The 15,796-nt window shown below is 40.8% G+C and overlaps 1 protein-coding gene across 1 annotated transcript; it reads left to right on the top strand.

The window, feature by feature from the left end:
• The first annotated feature begins 2,421 nt into the window (after window positions 1–2,421).
• On the top strand, window positions 2,422–14,714 carry COPS3 (COP9 signalosome subunit 3). Its single transcript, XM_009326199.1, has 11 exons — window positions 2,422–2,551; window positions 4,289–4,401; window positions 4,503–4,552; window positions 5,432–5,524; window positions 6,245–6,424; window positions 7,678–7,818; window positions 8,966–9,139; window positions 10,035–10,121; window positions 10,466–10,579; window positions 11,195–11,275; window positions 11,539–14,714. The coding sequence occupies exons 1-11, from the start codon at window positions 2,427–2,429 to the stop codon at window positions 11,590–11,592; spliced, it is 1,212 nt and encodes a 403-aa protein (XP_009324474.1). The 5' UTR covers window positions 2,422–2,426; the 3' UTR covers window positions 11,593–14,714.
• The last annotated feature ends 1,082 nt before the right edge of the window (window positions 14,715–15,796 follow it).

Genomic DNA, 15,796 nt, shown 5'->3' with positions numbered 1-15,796 from the left:
TGGCCCCCGGGGGGCCCTTGCCGGGCTGGAATTCGGGGCTCCCTCGCCGCACGCAGAGGCGGCCTCGGAGGGACCCCGGAGGGGTTCAGCCGCCGCTGGTTTGACAGGGCACGAGGGGCCGGCTGTGCCCTTCACAGTGCTCCTTGCTTCCTCTCCCGGGGCAGCGGCGAGGTAGTGCTTTTCGGTCGCCGGAGGTCCCGGGTGAGCGGAGTGAAGCCGGCACCGGCGGTCGTGGCAAAATCTGAGCCTTGAAAATCGGGGGGGGAGGAGCGGGCATCACAGGGACTCTAACTGGGATTATATAGCCCAGCCCGTCGCCTAACTGATGGGCGCGCTAGCTGTGGCATGTCTCTCTTAAAATGCATTTCAAAAGTGTTAGCTCCTGGGGACAAAGTAGAGCCCGGACAGAGGAGCCCTGCCTTACCAGGGGAGCGTGCGGTAGGAGGCCTGCGACTGTACGCCAGAGCTGCCGTAACCAAGTGTTCAGAAAGCGTTTTAATAACCGTAGTTAGAATTCCTTAGTTTCATTGCCAAACTCCTAATTTTCCTCTGTGCGGGCACAGTGTTTCTTAGTTCTTGAACTTTCTCTCTGTGCTGATGCTCCCTAAAATGCGTTCTGAGCGTTTCTCTGCATGGGACGTTTGCTCCCTGGAACTGATCAAAAATTGATGCTGTCCTCCGTGGCCCCAGGCTTATCTCTGGCAGTTAGTTTTGGGTGGAGCTCCAACTTTCTCTTTCTTTGGCTTAACTTACTAAATACAGAGTATTTTTTACTGGGGATATCGGATACCAGAGACAAATTATACCCGCAAGGTGTGGGTACAAACCAGATGAAAGATGGTTCTTCGTACGTGCGTAGTTTAGCTGGAGAACTTCTTATTACAAGGTTTTGTGGATGCAAAAGGTTCGAGGGGAGGCTGGTTGACTTTATGGAAGTTCTCCCATTAGGAACGAGCCAGACAGACGTTCTCGGTGAGAAAGTAAATCCAGACACCAGACAGGCTGCTGGAGGTTACGAGAGCGCGCAGGAGAAGTCTGTGTACTTCGTGGTGGTGTTGGTTTCTGGTTATCAGCCTTTGGCTGCACGGGAGGTGACATAAATGGACGTTTAGTTGGGCCTGGTGTGGGTATTTCTACTTGCGTTGTTCAGTGTGTGTTTGTGGGTAGAGGGTTGTTTGGGGTGTCTTTTTTTTTTTGCTTTGTTTTTTAGGGGGATGCTAGATGATAGCTGTAGAATGGGTGGATTTCTCTACTAGGGAGGACGACAGAACTAAGGTTTTGCAATGCTCGAATCAAAGCGCGGAGCGTTTTACAAGCCCTGTTCCTTTCCGTGCTTATGCCTGGAGTTTTAATTCCGTATGGAGAGAGCTGTTTTGGGGATGGGTTCCTGGAGTTCCTGGGCTCTGGTTCCACCTTTGGAACTTTTCATCCCTCTGTTACTTTGAAGCTAGCGTTTCATTGCTAGGGCTTCCCAGGATTTCTTTTTCAAAGGAAAAGGCCAGAGTTGAGAATAGTGTTAACCTCTATGAATGGAGCTGCTATTCCTCATTCTATGAAGATTTTTGTAAGGGTGAGAGAACCTCTGTTTTTTCTCTCTAACCTGCAAGGATTAAACATTGAAACTATACTCTACTTCAGAAAGGCGTAGTTTTAATTAAGTAATTGCGGGGAGAAGACTTTGAAAGCAGTTCATGCTCATCGGTCTGCTTTCTTCGTAAGGTTTTTTTGGGCTTACCGTACCTTCATAGGTCCAAATAGTTGCCTTTCCTGCTGTGTTCATAGCTCACAATGAGTAGAATAACACCGCAGTTCTAATTATACGAAGAAAATTTAAGAACAGATTTTAAAATGCTATTATTGTTGATACTTAGTTGTAATTTTAATGTCTACTTCAAAGAAATGCCTATGAGCAGATCTGAAAAGTGGATAGGGCACTTGAGAAGCAGCAAGGAACAGGCTTGGGGTTTTTTTTTAGAAAGGGGAGGAAGCTATTTTTTCTCCCCCCTTATAACACCTGCAAGGCACAAGTGCAGATAAACCATAACCACGTGAGGCAAAATTTTGTATCACGGTACGTTGGTCAAAGTTTTGGAGACTTGACTTAGGTGCTCTTGGCGTTGATACGAGACCCTGAAGCCCCCTCTCTAATGAGGCGAGCTGGTGCTGCTTTTCGTGTTGTGTTTGTGTTCTGAGGGCTTCCTTTGCAATCCCAAAGGCCAGAAGCTTAGCTGTCACCTTATAAAAAACATACGGCGGGTACCTCACCTGCTGAAAACTAATGCTTATCGTATTACAGAAAAGTAAATTCTCTGTGTGATACTACTTTTTCTACAGATTTTGTAGGGCAGCAAGGTGTAATGAAGTATGGGAATGCACGAGTGTTCTCTAATTAGAGTTTGACAACGATGTTTTGTATTTCAGGGCAAATGACCCAGCTTTGTGAACTGATCAATAAAAGCGGAGAACTACTAGCAAAAAATCTTTCCCATCTGGATACAGTGCTTGGTGCCCTGGATGTGCAGGAACACTCGTTAGGCGTTCTTGCTGTCTTGTAAGTGTTGCTTACTTTTAATTAAAATATCTTAATATTAAAACTTCAGGCAGCGTGCTGAATTGTCCACCAAATGTTTTTCTTTTGGACATAGGTGTTTTCAATCTGCATTTCTTAGAATGGTGCTTTGTTTCCTTCGGTGATGCACATTTTATTAATAAAAATACCACGGCAAATCTGTGTTTTCAAAAGAAAAAAACCTCTGGAGCTTGTAAATGCCTTTACTGTCAAATGGTAACACTGGGGGCTTGTTTTCCTTAAGGCTATATCCATTTCTCTTGTTTATGCCTTTATAAGTATTTTTCCATACATGTTCAGCAAAAAGGTGTAAAACAAACTTTAAAAACTCGATTGGCAGGGCATTAGTGCGCTGAACTGTAAGCATGAAGCAACACGCTTATATATATTTTTTTTTTGCCATGGGTTCTCATCATAGTTCTTCAGTATTTGTCTCTAGGCCACATTGAGGCTCTTGCTGCTCTCTGTAGTTTAAGACAATACTTGAATTGTCTTGGGGATGCTGAGGTAAGGTAAGGATATTTGGCCCTGAAGCTCAAACTATTGTTTCTAGCTGTACCTAACTGCAAACGAAGCATCTACAGGTTCCACTATTATTTTAAAGTTCGCTTTTAAAGGAAAGACCAGAGTTCTAGTACTTGTTCTACTACCCTTTTGAAACAAAATGACTGTAATACATAGAGATAATGCGCTTAGTATTACAATTCGTTAGCATCTTGTAAAAATGCATTATGGAGTTTACAAAAAACAGGGCATTGGTACCGCATTAGCAGAAGAATTGTATCATGGGGTACATGAAAACAGTCATTAAAACAGGTGGAGGAAGGAAGATAACTTTGTAAGAAATAATATGTAAAATGTGTTATTTGAAGAGATGGCATCGGTGGAGTGTATGGTAAAGTTCTGGCTGAAACTGTGGCGTGGCAAACTCCCACGCTGGTAGAATAAGACTCTCTGAAGAGACGGGGAAGGGGTGGCAGCACGTAACCTGGACAGCCATAAGCCTTGTGGGGAAAACAGTCCATGATCTAGGTAGGTTTGAACTCTGTATTACAGTGTATAGCAACTGAAGTATGGGCAGGGTTGGGTACCTTCCAACAGCAGTAAACAGAGGGTTTTTTCTGTACGTTTTTGTGACATCTGTAGGATGCGTAGCTAGAGTTTTCATTGCCCTCAGATGAGCATATTCATAGTTCATCTTGCAGAAGCAGCAATGTGCAAGGCTACAGCCTACAGGGTGCTAAGGAACCACCAGAGATGGAGGGGAAACTGGAAGTGAAGAGAAGGAGCCCCTAGCAAGAGATATGTACATCTAATAATTTAATAGTTGAGAAATCTCGAGCACGTTCAAGCAGGAGGTGGCTGTAGGATAGGCAAAAGCGTCCAGAGAAGTTGTGTGGCTGAGTGTTACAGTTCATCATCGTTAGCCAGTGTTTCTATTATGATTGTAACTATTGTACCAGATGAAGTGGTCTTTGTTCCCATAGTTTGTCCTAAATTGTAGTTTGCACTAGATTGAGAATGGGGGTGTGCACGGAAAGCGCATTTTCAAATGTTGTGCAGCTCCTGGGGAAATTATATGCCATCTGTCATAAACACTTTGGGCTTGTTTGCAAGCATCCTCATGCATCTGCAGAGACTTAGCAATGAAGGTGAAGCTTTTTTATTAATCTCCAAATGTTAAGTGTTAAACCTTTTTTGTTGTTGTTTTTATTTTAGGTTTGTGAAGTTTTCTATGCCCAGCATCCCTGACTTCGAAACATTATTCTCACAGGTGCAGCTTTTTATCAGCACTTGTAATGGGGAACACATTAGATATGCAACAGACACTTGTAAGTTAAGCTTACTTTCAGACTTTATATATTTTTTGATAGCTTGATATTACTGATTTTTCACTGTGTTGGGTTTTTTGTTTGTTTTTTACTGTATTTAGTTGCTGGCCTGTGCCACCAGTTAACAAATGCCCTTGTGGAGAGAAAACAGGTGAGCAAGTATCATCTAGTACAAATAAGCTACCTACATATCCAAGCTCTTAAAGGGGACGTTACCAGCCTCTTACTCACTTCATAAAGATTTGCCACTAACTTCACATTAAGTATTTTTGTGTGGCTCCTTACTTGTTAAGTTTACTGAGAGGTAATGAACCTAAACCAAGATTTTAAGGTTTCTTTAAGGAAAATGTAAAGACGATAGCGTTTTCTTTAGGAGAGTCACCTAAAAAATGTGCTCTCACACACAAACTAGGAAATCTGTAGTACCAAGAATGTTCTTCAGACAAGCGTGCGTGAGTAGGAGAGCGCTGCGAAAGTGATTAGCGCTGGTGAGTCAGTGACACTAGTTTCAGTGTTACTCTCACCAGTGTTATATAATGTTCTTAATGAAAAGCCTTAAAATGTAAAGGGAACTTGATTAAGAAATATTTGACCAGTGTTTTTGTTGCTAAGATACTGATTTTTTTTTTCCAGGCCATTTTAGTGAAATCTAGCCTGAAGTAGAAGTAGAGATCAAGTCTGGTCTAAGTGGACTAAAGCGAGAGCCTTGCCTTTGTTATTTGGTGGGAGTTTAGATGGCGTCATGGAGTCAAAAGGTTTTGTTATTGATACAAATTACTGTATTCCTGATGCGGTTGGCTTTGTGGAGCAGAACTGATGACTTTATTTAGTTTATCAGGAGAAGTTGTATAGCCAAGGTTAATTTTATTTTCTGAGAAACTGCAGTATCCTACAAAAAGGGAACCTCACGTTAACCATTACTTAATGGAACCTGTCAATTAGTGTTATTTTTCATTTGTAAGTGTCAACATAAGATCCAATGTGCTGCCATCTATGAGAAATTATCTGAAAGAGATGTAATTTCTGACAGCCCCTGCGAGGAATTAGCATTCTCAGACAAGCCATAGACAAGATGCAGATGAACACAAACCAGCTGACCTCAATACATGCAGATCTCTGCCAGGTAAGGGGAGCGTGAGGGCTTCTTATGAGAGTAAATGCTTATAAAATACCTATAACCCTTTGAGGAAATGCATGTTCACATATTGCAATGTAAAAATGGCTTTTAACTGTGTTTTTTTTTCCCAGTAATAAATAATATGATATACTGAAATAAAATCCCCTTCTATTAATTCTAAATGTTCAGCGCATGTCCCCAGGTCTTTGGTTTTGTTGATGACTCCTGAAAGTCCTTTGACATCCCTTCCCTCTGGGCTGAAAGTCACACACAGCTTGTCTTAGGCGGTATAAGTGTAATATCCAGATACTGTTTGCTCAAGTTTGACAAAAGGCATGTTTGTCTTGGTATCTTTGGCCTGGATTTCCACTTCTGTCTCATTCTTGGCTCCTGGGATTTAGGATTGGACAGGAATGTTTAGTGCAATATTTAGTGCTGCCAGCACGGTAGTCTGGAAGGCCTGGAGTTTCAAGCAGCTTTGTCAGAGTCTAATTTCTTTAGGATTCAGATAACTTATAACAGTTCACGGTCTGTGTTAAGGGTTTTCCAAATACCATGATGCAACGAATAATCTGTGTTACAGCACTACTGACATGCACTGTTTTTTCACTCTTGGAGGAGTGAGATTTATTAAATAGTACTAGGTGAATTTAGTTTCAACTTCTTCCTCATGGAAACTTGAATGGAAATGGCTAATTTATGAAAACTTGATTTATTTTCTTGTAGCTCTGTTTGTTAGCAAAATGCTTTAAACCTGCCCTCCCGTATCTAGATGTGGACATGATGGATATTTGTAAAGAGAATGGGGCATATGATGCGAAGCACTTTTTATGTTACTACTACTATGGTGGGATGATATACACTGGGCTAAAGAACTTTGAAAGAGCACTCTACTTTTATGAACAGGTAACTTTAAATAAAATGGTAAGTCTAAAGCGCGATCAATTGAAAGGCAAAAGTAGCATGTGTAGTAGGGCTGAGAGAACGTAGCATCTCTGAATTGCCACCAAGGGTAGCAATAAAAGCCGTGAACCTAACATAAAGTACAAGCAGTCTCCAGTTATTTTCATTCTTAAGGATATAATTCTGCTAACAGATCTATACTGCTCTTCATCATGCACATAGGTTTTGGTTTAGCACGTGTGTTCATCATAGTAATACATAAAAACTGATTTGGGTTAGCGTTCACTATTAGTTCTTTTACGAAAGGTACAGCCTGAATGGTACTCTTTAGCGTATAAGGTGAAGTAGCAAGCAAACTGTCTTTAGAGGTGTTTTCCTTTTAAGAAGGTCTCTTACAGCCAAGTAACTATCGCACCATAAAACTATGCGACTCAAAGGTTGATGTTAAATTTATCTCGCTATAAATATTTTTCAGATGCCTGCTTATTACTGCTAGCATAGAAACAGTTCACAGGCTGGCATTCAGAATTGTGTATTCTTAAATAAAAAGTAGTCCAGCGGTTTTGCTAAGACCTTTGCTATTTTATGAGGGGAGTTACACTTCAAGGCTGTTACAATATTTGCTGCTTTTACTTTCTCTGTGAAAGAAGAGAAAATGCAAAACTGGGAAAACTTTGTGTGTGTATGAGAGGGAAATGCTGTCAAATGTGCAAAATAAACCGGTGCAGCATTTTTCTTTTTGGTAAACAAGGGTCAGCTCGAGTAGCTAGCAGTATCATAGTAAAGTGAAATCCCTTTTCCCTATTCTGCAGACCTCTTTCAGCATACTTAAATATGAGATCTGATGACGCAATAGCTTTGTAAAACCTCTTTAAGGACCTATGTAAATCCAGGTTCTACAGGAACTGTATAATCATTCCTGGTAACAAGTAGCTACAGGTGATTTCTAGTACAACTTTAGGTATATAGCAAGGAAAGAAGTTTTGATTTGATCTTAACAGGGTTATTTTAAGGTAGGCATCACTGTAACACGGTACGTTTTGCGTAGCTTGTCTAGAATTTACTTTTTTAGGACACTCTTGGATAATTAATTTTGACAGAAGTTAGTTAAGCTCTAATGCTCAAAGGTGAATGTCATATGTCATTGTATCCTCTCTGCACGCAGCTTGAAACAGATTTTTTATTAATGCAATAGCTACCAGGATCTACCAGTAAGTATACTAAATTTCTATTCCATTTCTTTCTTTCTTGCTTAGGCAATAACTACTCCAGCCATGGCAGTCAGTCATATTATGTTGGAATCATATAAAAAGTATATTCTAGTTTCTTTGATACTACTTGGCAAAGTTCAGCAGCTACCAAAATACACTTCCCAGATAGTTGGTAGATTCATTAAGGTAAGTCTTGCGAACACAGCTAAATAATAGAACAACAAATCTGACTTTGTAAATGGTTTTTTTAACCTCATTTGATGGTACTGTTTAACATTGCGGATCATGGGAAATAATGCACAACGTGCCAGAGTACGACCTCTTGCTGCCTTCCTAGTGTACGATAGCTAAAGATTGTCTGGCAACTTCTACGTCTGTTACAAACAAACTGTATTGTTCATATTGGCGATACAGGTTTTTAAACTTAAATTTGGAAAAAGTTCAGGGTTGAATAGTACTTACCAATATTCTCTTCACTGATACTGCACATCCCTTGATGGCATTTTACATTAGAACTCAAGACTCGGATTTCACTTGGCTTTCAATATGCAGTGTCCTTGTAAAAACATTCAACCTATAACTTCATCTAGTTGAAGTACAAAATGCTAAATAGTTTATTCCAAAACTCCAGCTTTATAAAGAATAAAAGCTTCTGAAAAAGCTGCAAGTTTGGAGTTTGTAAGCATTCTGATTAGGAGGTGTAGGGTGGGAAACAAAACTGCTAGCGAGAGAGTTCTGATCCTAGGTAAATAACACACTTCTAAAAATCAGAGAGTTCTTATTTAACACTGAGTTTGTTGATTTGTGACCAAAATTTTAAAAAGTTCTAAAAATCTTCTTCTAACTTCAGATACTAATAAGCAAGCTCAAACGTGCCATTTAAAAGTAATTTAGGTGAACTAGTCTCCACCCTTTGATTCTCTGTTGTCCATGCTGCGATGCATTGTGGTCAAGGACGACACTGTCTTAGAGGGTAGAACAAGTCTAATGGATGGGCAGTGACTAGTCAATGTGCTACTCACCTTGAGTTCAGCTTACTTCATATACTGGTCAGCTAATGGACTTTTTCTTGCTCTCCCGTAACTGGAACTGTCATACAGAGGTCCTTGGATGATGTTTACTAAATCTTATATTGCAGTAATACAGATTTAGTGTATGAGGATCTGTCGTTGCTGTAAAGCCATGTATGGGCATCGCGTAATTTTTGAGATGCTTGAGCTACTTAAATTTACTTTTATGCCTGCATGGCTTCTAACGTTGAAGTAGTGAATAGATTTTTGTGAGGCTGGTTGAACACCGTGTTCAAGAAGGGTTCTCATTTTTCTAATTGCAGCCCCTTAGCAATGCTTACCATGAATTAGCGCAAGTTTATTCAACCAATAAACCCTCGGAGCTTCGAAATCTGGTGAACAAACACAGTGAAACATTCACAAGGGATAACAATATGGGGCTGGTTAAGCAATGCTTGTCATCTCTCTACAAAAAGAATATTCAGAGGCTAACCAAGGTAAGATGTAGGGGGTTTGTTTTGCTGAGCAATTGTGATTAGTTTTTCTCAAAGAGTGTATCTCTGAAATGAATTCAATTCAGAGCAAAATGGTAATGCAGTAACGTCACGGAGAAATGACTAAAACTGAGATTTGTGTGTCTGAAACAAATGAGACTGAAATGCTCTATATAGACAGACATACTGAATCACCTTTTAAATAATGCATAAGTAGCCAACTGAATTGGTTTTCTATCAGAGGGGTTTGCCCATGTGATTTTCATACATAATCAAAGAAGTTGTGAGTGCTGCTACCAAATGGCCTTCATCCCTATTTGAAAAATAGGAAACCTGAACTTTACAGGTTACTTCATTAGAGAAGAGCGAGTGAGTGAGACAGATTTTGGAAGCGTCTGAAGTAAAAGGAAAAACAGCAGCAGTGGAGTGATGTGCTCCTTCAGCTGAGAGATCAGATTAATCCTTAAAGATGATCAGGGGAAAGGTCTTTTTTTTCTTCCAAGCTCAAATGACATTTGTTGCAGTAGAACTAACCTCAGAAGTAATGCAATACACGCATCTCTTGAAGGAAATTCAAGGGATGGGCAGTCACCTTATTCATGTAGAAAGGTGAGGGAGGAGGTTGGACGTGGTCAGGACTGTGTCTGGGGTGAAAAGGGATTGCAGAAACGGAGTAATGGCTCCATTAGTTCTGCTGCGCATGTGTGCAGCCCAAACAAATTGGTATCTTTGGAGGAAGAACTGACTCCACTCTCATGGTGTTTTTATAAGTAATAACTATGTGATCCACTTGTTTCTTCCCATCGGGCTTCAAAATAAGATTGCATAGGCCATGAAGGATTGATAGGGAAAGTTCTTAGTGTCTAGTTTTCACCATTTAATACTTTCTAAATTTCAGACATTTTTAACATTGTCATTACAAGACATGGCAAGTCGAGTGCAGTTGTCGGGGCCCCAAGAAGCAGAAAAGTACGTCCTCCACATGGTAAGACCCGTTACTTGGCTAAACTATCCTAATTTAAAAACTGATCCAATTTAAGACTCTCTTAAGTATTTGGATTGGCAGTGCATGTTCTGAATGGCTGAAGAATGGCTCTTTTTCAGGGTGAAGGAAATACTGTCAGTCTGCTGTGGTGTTTAGACTGTTCTCAAAAAAATCTTAAAGGATGTTCTCCGCCTAAGAGAAGGCATGCATCATTTGTCTTTGGGAAGCTGTTGGGAAATAAAAAGCAAACAAGTTAAAGATGATTCCGCAAGGAGCCCACGTGTTGTAGTTACCTGAAATTCTGTTCTTTGTGATACCTTACATTAAACCCTCTCTCATTTCAGATAGAAGATGGTGAAATCTTTGCAAGTATTAATCAGAAAGATGGTATGGTCTGTTTCCATGATAATCCTGAAAAATATAACAATCCAGCTATGCTTCATAACATTGATCAGGAGGTAAATCTTTAAGATACTAACTGCTTTTGGAATTCCTACTGAAGAGCCTTAGTCTGTGAGCAGAGAGCTGCTGGGAGAAGCCAGTGTGGGTAACTTACATGCAGAGATTGAGGAATCACTATTGAGATTGAGGAATCATTATTCGATTATTTCACAGTACTAGTATTTAAAGGTTTTAGATTGATAGTCAATTACTGTCAGTGCGTTCCCTGTTGCATCTTCTGTACAGCTTGAGATGTTTCAGTAGACTGACTGCTTAATGTTGGTGATGTGAAGTTCCTTGAACTGACTGGATTAGAAAGATTGTTTTTAGAGTTTTAGACTTCAAGGATTGCTTCCACTGGATGTCGATAACTTGCCTGTAGGTTGACGTGGTTGACCTGCATGGGACCGTCTGTCAGTGGCCTTAAAAAGGATTGTTAGGAAGACATGGATCAAAATAAGGGAATAAAAAATTGGTCTGACACTTTTGTTTGGGAGATGAGGGACGAACACTCTGACACGGAGTTTTTGTGATGGCAAAAGTTATTGGTTCTACGTAGCACAGCCATGAAACGTATTGAAGGTCACGTTCAAGCTGGACAAAGTAATCAACTTAATATATATTTTTTTAAGATGCTGAAATGTATAGAGCTTGATGAACGACTGAAAGCCATGGATCAAGAGATCACTGTGAACCCTCAGTTTGTGCAGAAGGTAATTAATTTAGTGTCTTGTAGGAGACTCAGTGCAGTGAGTATGTGTTGCACTGAATGTCAGTATTTACGGTGTTAATAATTATGTATTTTTATTAATGATAATAACAGTATGTGCATAAACATCATGCTTCAAAACAAAAAGGAAGGGCATGTTATTTCATATGCACTTCATTTTCCTACCTGTTAACTTCAAAGAACTGTCTGTCTCAAAGGCAAACCTTCAGACCTGTTTTTGAAAAGGAATAACTCTCTCCCTTCCAGAGTATGGGCTCTCAAGAAGATGACTCAGGGACCAAACCATCCAGTTATTCCTGAAATTCGTGTTGCTCACCACTCCGCTTTCAAGTAAAAGCTTATGAAAGAATCACGCCTGGAATAGGGCATTGAGGAGTTCCACGAAGGGAGCAGAGAGAACTGAGCTTTGCTTTTCACCTGGACATTAAGAAAATAAAAGAACACCCTCTCAGTACTGTATAATATCAGAAATATTCTCTGCAAAGAAAAAGGAAATCTCAAAAGAAACTTAAGTCTGTTGTGGATTTATTTATCTTCAGATTAACATCGTTAATGCATTAAATAATCTACCTTTTGTTTTAAAGGGTTTGAATGTTGCTGTGTTTCTGTAGCAGTCCTCTTTTCTGCAAAAAAAAGTGTTATTCAGGGAAGAATACAAACTAGTGTTGGTTCACTTACAAGATAATTGCTGGTTCATTATTCTGTATTTAAAGTTGGCTCAAAGTGCAGATTTATCATATGTATGGTGGGGGGAGAGGGGTGGAGTTTAAGTAAATTCTCTATATTATAATTTGCATATGCCCAATGTAGCTGGCTGCTGTCTGTTAAATGAAGTAAGAACTGTGTTCTTCCCAAAAGGGTGAGCACAGTAACGAGTCCTTGTAAGGCGGTTTTGCTGAAAAGCAGAAATCACTATAGGGAATCCATACATGACAGCTATTTATGATTTTAAATTCCTGGTACAAAATATCTCCTAATAATGTTTACTCTTAGATCAAATTTGTTAGACCTAAACAAAAGGATATTTGGGAGACCGTGGTGTTCTGGAGGATGCTGGATGTGAAGGTGTTGACGCCGAAAGCAATTTAAATTTTTGCTCCTATACAATTGGCATGAAGGTATTCAACAGGCTAGTACTTTCCTGCGGTGGAAATAAGTATAAGTGAAGGCGATGCTATAGATCTTTGTTTCCAAAGAAAGTAATTCTACATGGAACACAGAATTCTATACAGCTCTCAAAATGCAGGATTTTATTTGGAGATAACATGCTGGAATGCTATCTGGTTTTTAATTCACTATTTTAAACATAAAAACTTTGTTGTTGGATTCTTTTAAGTGCTTCACCCCTTAAATCAAGGGGCTCTTTTCTGTAGCTCTCATGTATCTGATGATTCTCACTGTTAAAACACCTTTGAAACACTTCATGTCGGTGCAAATCTCCTCCTATCAGGCATAAATAAACCTGTCATCGAGTCAGAATGCGAGAAGCTCAGCATCCAGTGCTTCCTACCTAAACGCCTGACTAGGAGCTGCTTGCTACTGCTAACCTGCCAGCTTTTTTTCAGGAGCCTGAGTGAGAGCTAAGCAGTTCTGGCTCTTGCCGTGTGAAGCTTGTATGTGTTGAGGTCACCCATTGTGGAAAACACTCCATTTGTGCTTCCAGTGCTGATACAGAACTGTTGGGGTTTTCATTTAACTGGTGTCTTAATTGTAGCAGAGCCTCTGTGACAGCAGTATGCTTTCTAGTAGAAGAGAAATACCCCCGGGTTCTCTAGGTGATGAATGACGTTTTTAGAAGTATAAAATAGCAGTTTAGTATTGAACACAGCATAGGTCCATAGTGTTAGTAGCTCACCATTGAGTACTTGTGCTTCCTATCATACAGACTTCCATATTTGAAGGCAACTTTTAAACCTTGGGGTTTTTTTTTTTCCATAACTTGCCTTACCAGTCTTGTAATTAAAAAAAACCTTCAAAAATCATAAATATCTCTTCCTAGTTAATCCCGCAGCGATTTTAGTGCTGAACATGCTTATGCCATTTTCTTCTCTGGTACTGTGGAAGTGTTAAATTAGTAGATTAGTAATGCCGTGGGCTGGGTTGTCAAAGCGTTTACAACCCTGTGTGGTAGTCATGAAGTACCGCAAACGACTAACATACAAAAATGTGGATGGCTCGCCTTTCGTTGCCAGGGAGAGAATGTACGCAGGATGCTTTCATGAAGTTGGAGAAGAACCAGAAATGCCCACTTCGCAGTGGCTGAGCTTTTATACCGCTAGTTCCTATTAGTGAGCGTGGACTCGCCTGCTGAGAGCAGCAGGATGGCTTTCTATCTGTGGAACTGGAAGCGAATTAATACATGCAGCTGGCAAACAGCAGCTACATTTTCTCTTCTTTTTTGCCTCAAGTAGATAAAATAAATCCATGCTCGCATCAAAAGGATGGTAGAAATAGCTGTGTAATAGTTTCAAATGATATATTACGCTATTTTTCTTAATCTGATTTTTAAGAGGGCAAATGCTTTTAAAGTTAAGAGAACTGCTAAGGTTCCTTTTCTGACATGGATAGTTGTGCTGTTAAACTCCGATCGCTGCTGAAAATTCAAAGTCGGGTCCCACCTGTAGAATCAGTAGATAAAGCATTCACCAAAAGTGCTTCAGGGAAGGGCTTTCAAGTAATAGTTTGATAAACACAGACGGTCTGGCATCTGCATGTCTTGAGATACTGTTGAAATTAAGTCAGATTTTTAATGAAGTAGCTCCTTCAAGTCTTGGAACTAATCGCATGGGCTGTGGTCAGCTGAGACGCTTTGAGAGCACTTGAGCTTTCTGGTTTTAATTTGTATTTATTGCAGGGAAGGACTTTGATCAAATAGAAGAACATTGCGTGCTACGCTCCTCCCAACTTAGACTCTCAGAGGTCCTGTGGCTGGTTCTTGCCATCATGCATGGCCACAAGATGTGTTCACAAGATACTGAGTGCATGCTTTGACACCGAACTCCTATTTTCATGCATCTTAATTAGCAAAGATATAAAATACAGTTCTGAAGGTAGCGTTAAACGTGCAACTACACTTCTTAGCCACAGGAGGGGTCTCTAGTTCAGTTAATATTAGCAGGTAATAAAATGTTTCTAAAAAGAAATGGTTAGAAGCTGTTTGTGCCACTGAGGAGCCCCAGTTAGTGACCTCTGCTCACACACCTGTAGCGCTGCTATTGCGCCACGTGCTTTTGCGTAACTCCAGCTGCCTCCTCCTAAAACTTCCCTTCTCTATTCTGCAGTACAACCGCCACCCGTTGTATGTGTTGTCACAGGCGATCTGTATAACCTAGGAAACGTTTTCTGCATGGCCAAACTGGCTGAGGAGGTTAGTCCTGAGAAGTTGTTTAAATGTACTGTTGGAAAATAAAGATAACAAACGAGTCGGTCTTCTTAGTTTGTCTTAAATGAGATAGTAGGTGTTTCGTATTATGGCTTTTCCTTAGGTTTTTTTTGGGGGGGTCTTTTGTTCTTGTCGCTTCTCAGGACGTGATTTGGACTGACTGGCAGGAGGCTGCTAGTTGTCAGCTGCGTGTGGCAGCACCCTCTGCTCAGGAGTTGCTCAAGCTCTGCTGGTGGCTCCTCGGAGCTCTCCTGGGCAATCTCGAGTAGAAATAGTAGTTCTTTCTGTGCAAACAGCGTGTCTTCCTTGGGAAGTGCTGCTACAGGTCCTTGTCCGGGATGGGCTCCAGGATTAGATGGACTTTGGATCAGACACTTCCATTCATATCTGATCTGTGTGTTACGATAACCGTCCGTCTCACTGATCACCTGAGTATCGTTTTCTTCAGAGGCATAATTATTGGACCGTGCCTGGCCGCTTGGATGCAGAGACAGACATTGTAGTGGTGATAGCTGCGCTTTCTTGGGATTTAAGTACGAGCTTTACTCAGCCGAATGGTCTGTGCTGTTATCTTGTGGAAGACTTACTGCTTTCGTTCAGACTCGGGTATTTAAAACTCTATGAGGGTCAATTCCAATGTAAAGGGAAGGGGGGGCGGAATCCAGCGCTTTTATTATTTTGAAGCCTGAAAGGATTAATAGTTCACCTGGAATTTGGTTTTCTTTCCATCATAGTTTTCCAGAGATAAATAATCCTCTAATAAAACTTGATACCCTGAAGAGCATCTGGAGCAGTTTAATGGCGAGAGGATCTGTACGGAAGAGCCTAGAACAGGCTTGTTTAACTCAAGTGTTTAACTCAGGCTTGTTTAACTCAAGTGTCCGCTCCCTTCCTTCAAACTTCCAACCTGGGCTTTGCCCGTGCAAACACCTTCCTGGAACTGCTGTATAAAGGGAGTGGGAAAAGACGTTACTTCGTGGAAGCCTCCACCTGCCCTCATCTTGAGATTTAAAGCATTGAAACACACGACGGGAACTGCCAGGGCTTGTACTGAGGGTCCTTAACGGAGAAGTCGGGCCCAGCCTGCGGCCAGCAGGCCAGCCGCCCTGTGGGGGAGCACGG

The sequence above is a fragment of the Pygoscelis adeliae genome, unplaced genomic scaffold (genome assembly GCF_000699105.1).
Source record: "Pygoscelis adeliae isolate BGI_AS28 unplaced genomic scaffold, ASM69910v1 Scaffold456, whole genome shotgun sequence".
Taxonomy (NCBI): domain Eukaryota; kingdom Metazoa; phylum Chordata; class Aves; order Sphenisciformes; family Spheniscidae; genus Pygoscelis; species Pygoscelis adeliae.
The sequence above is the reverse complement of the archived record's forward strand: the minus strand, read 5'-3'. Positions and strand labels throughout refer to the sequence as shown.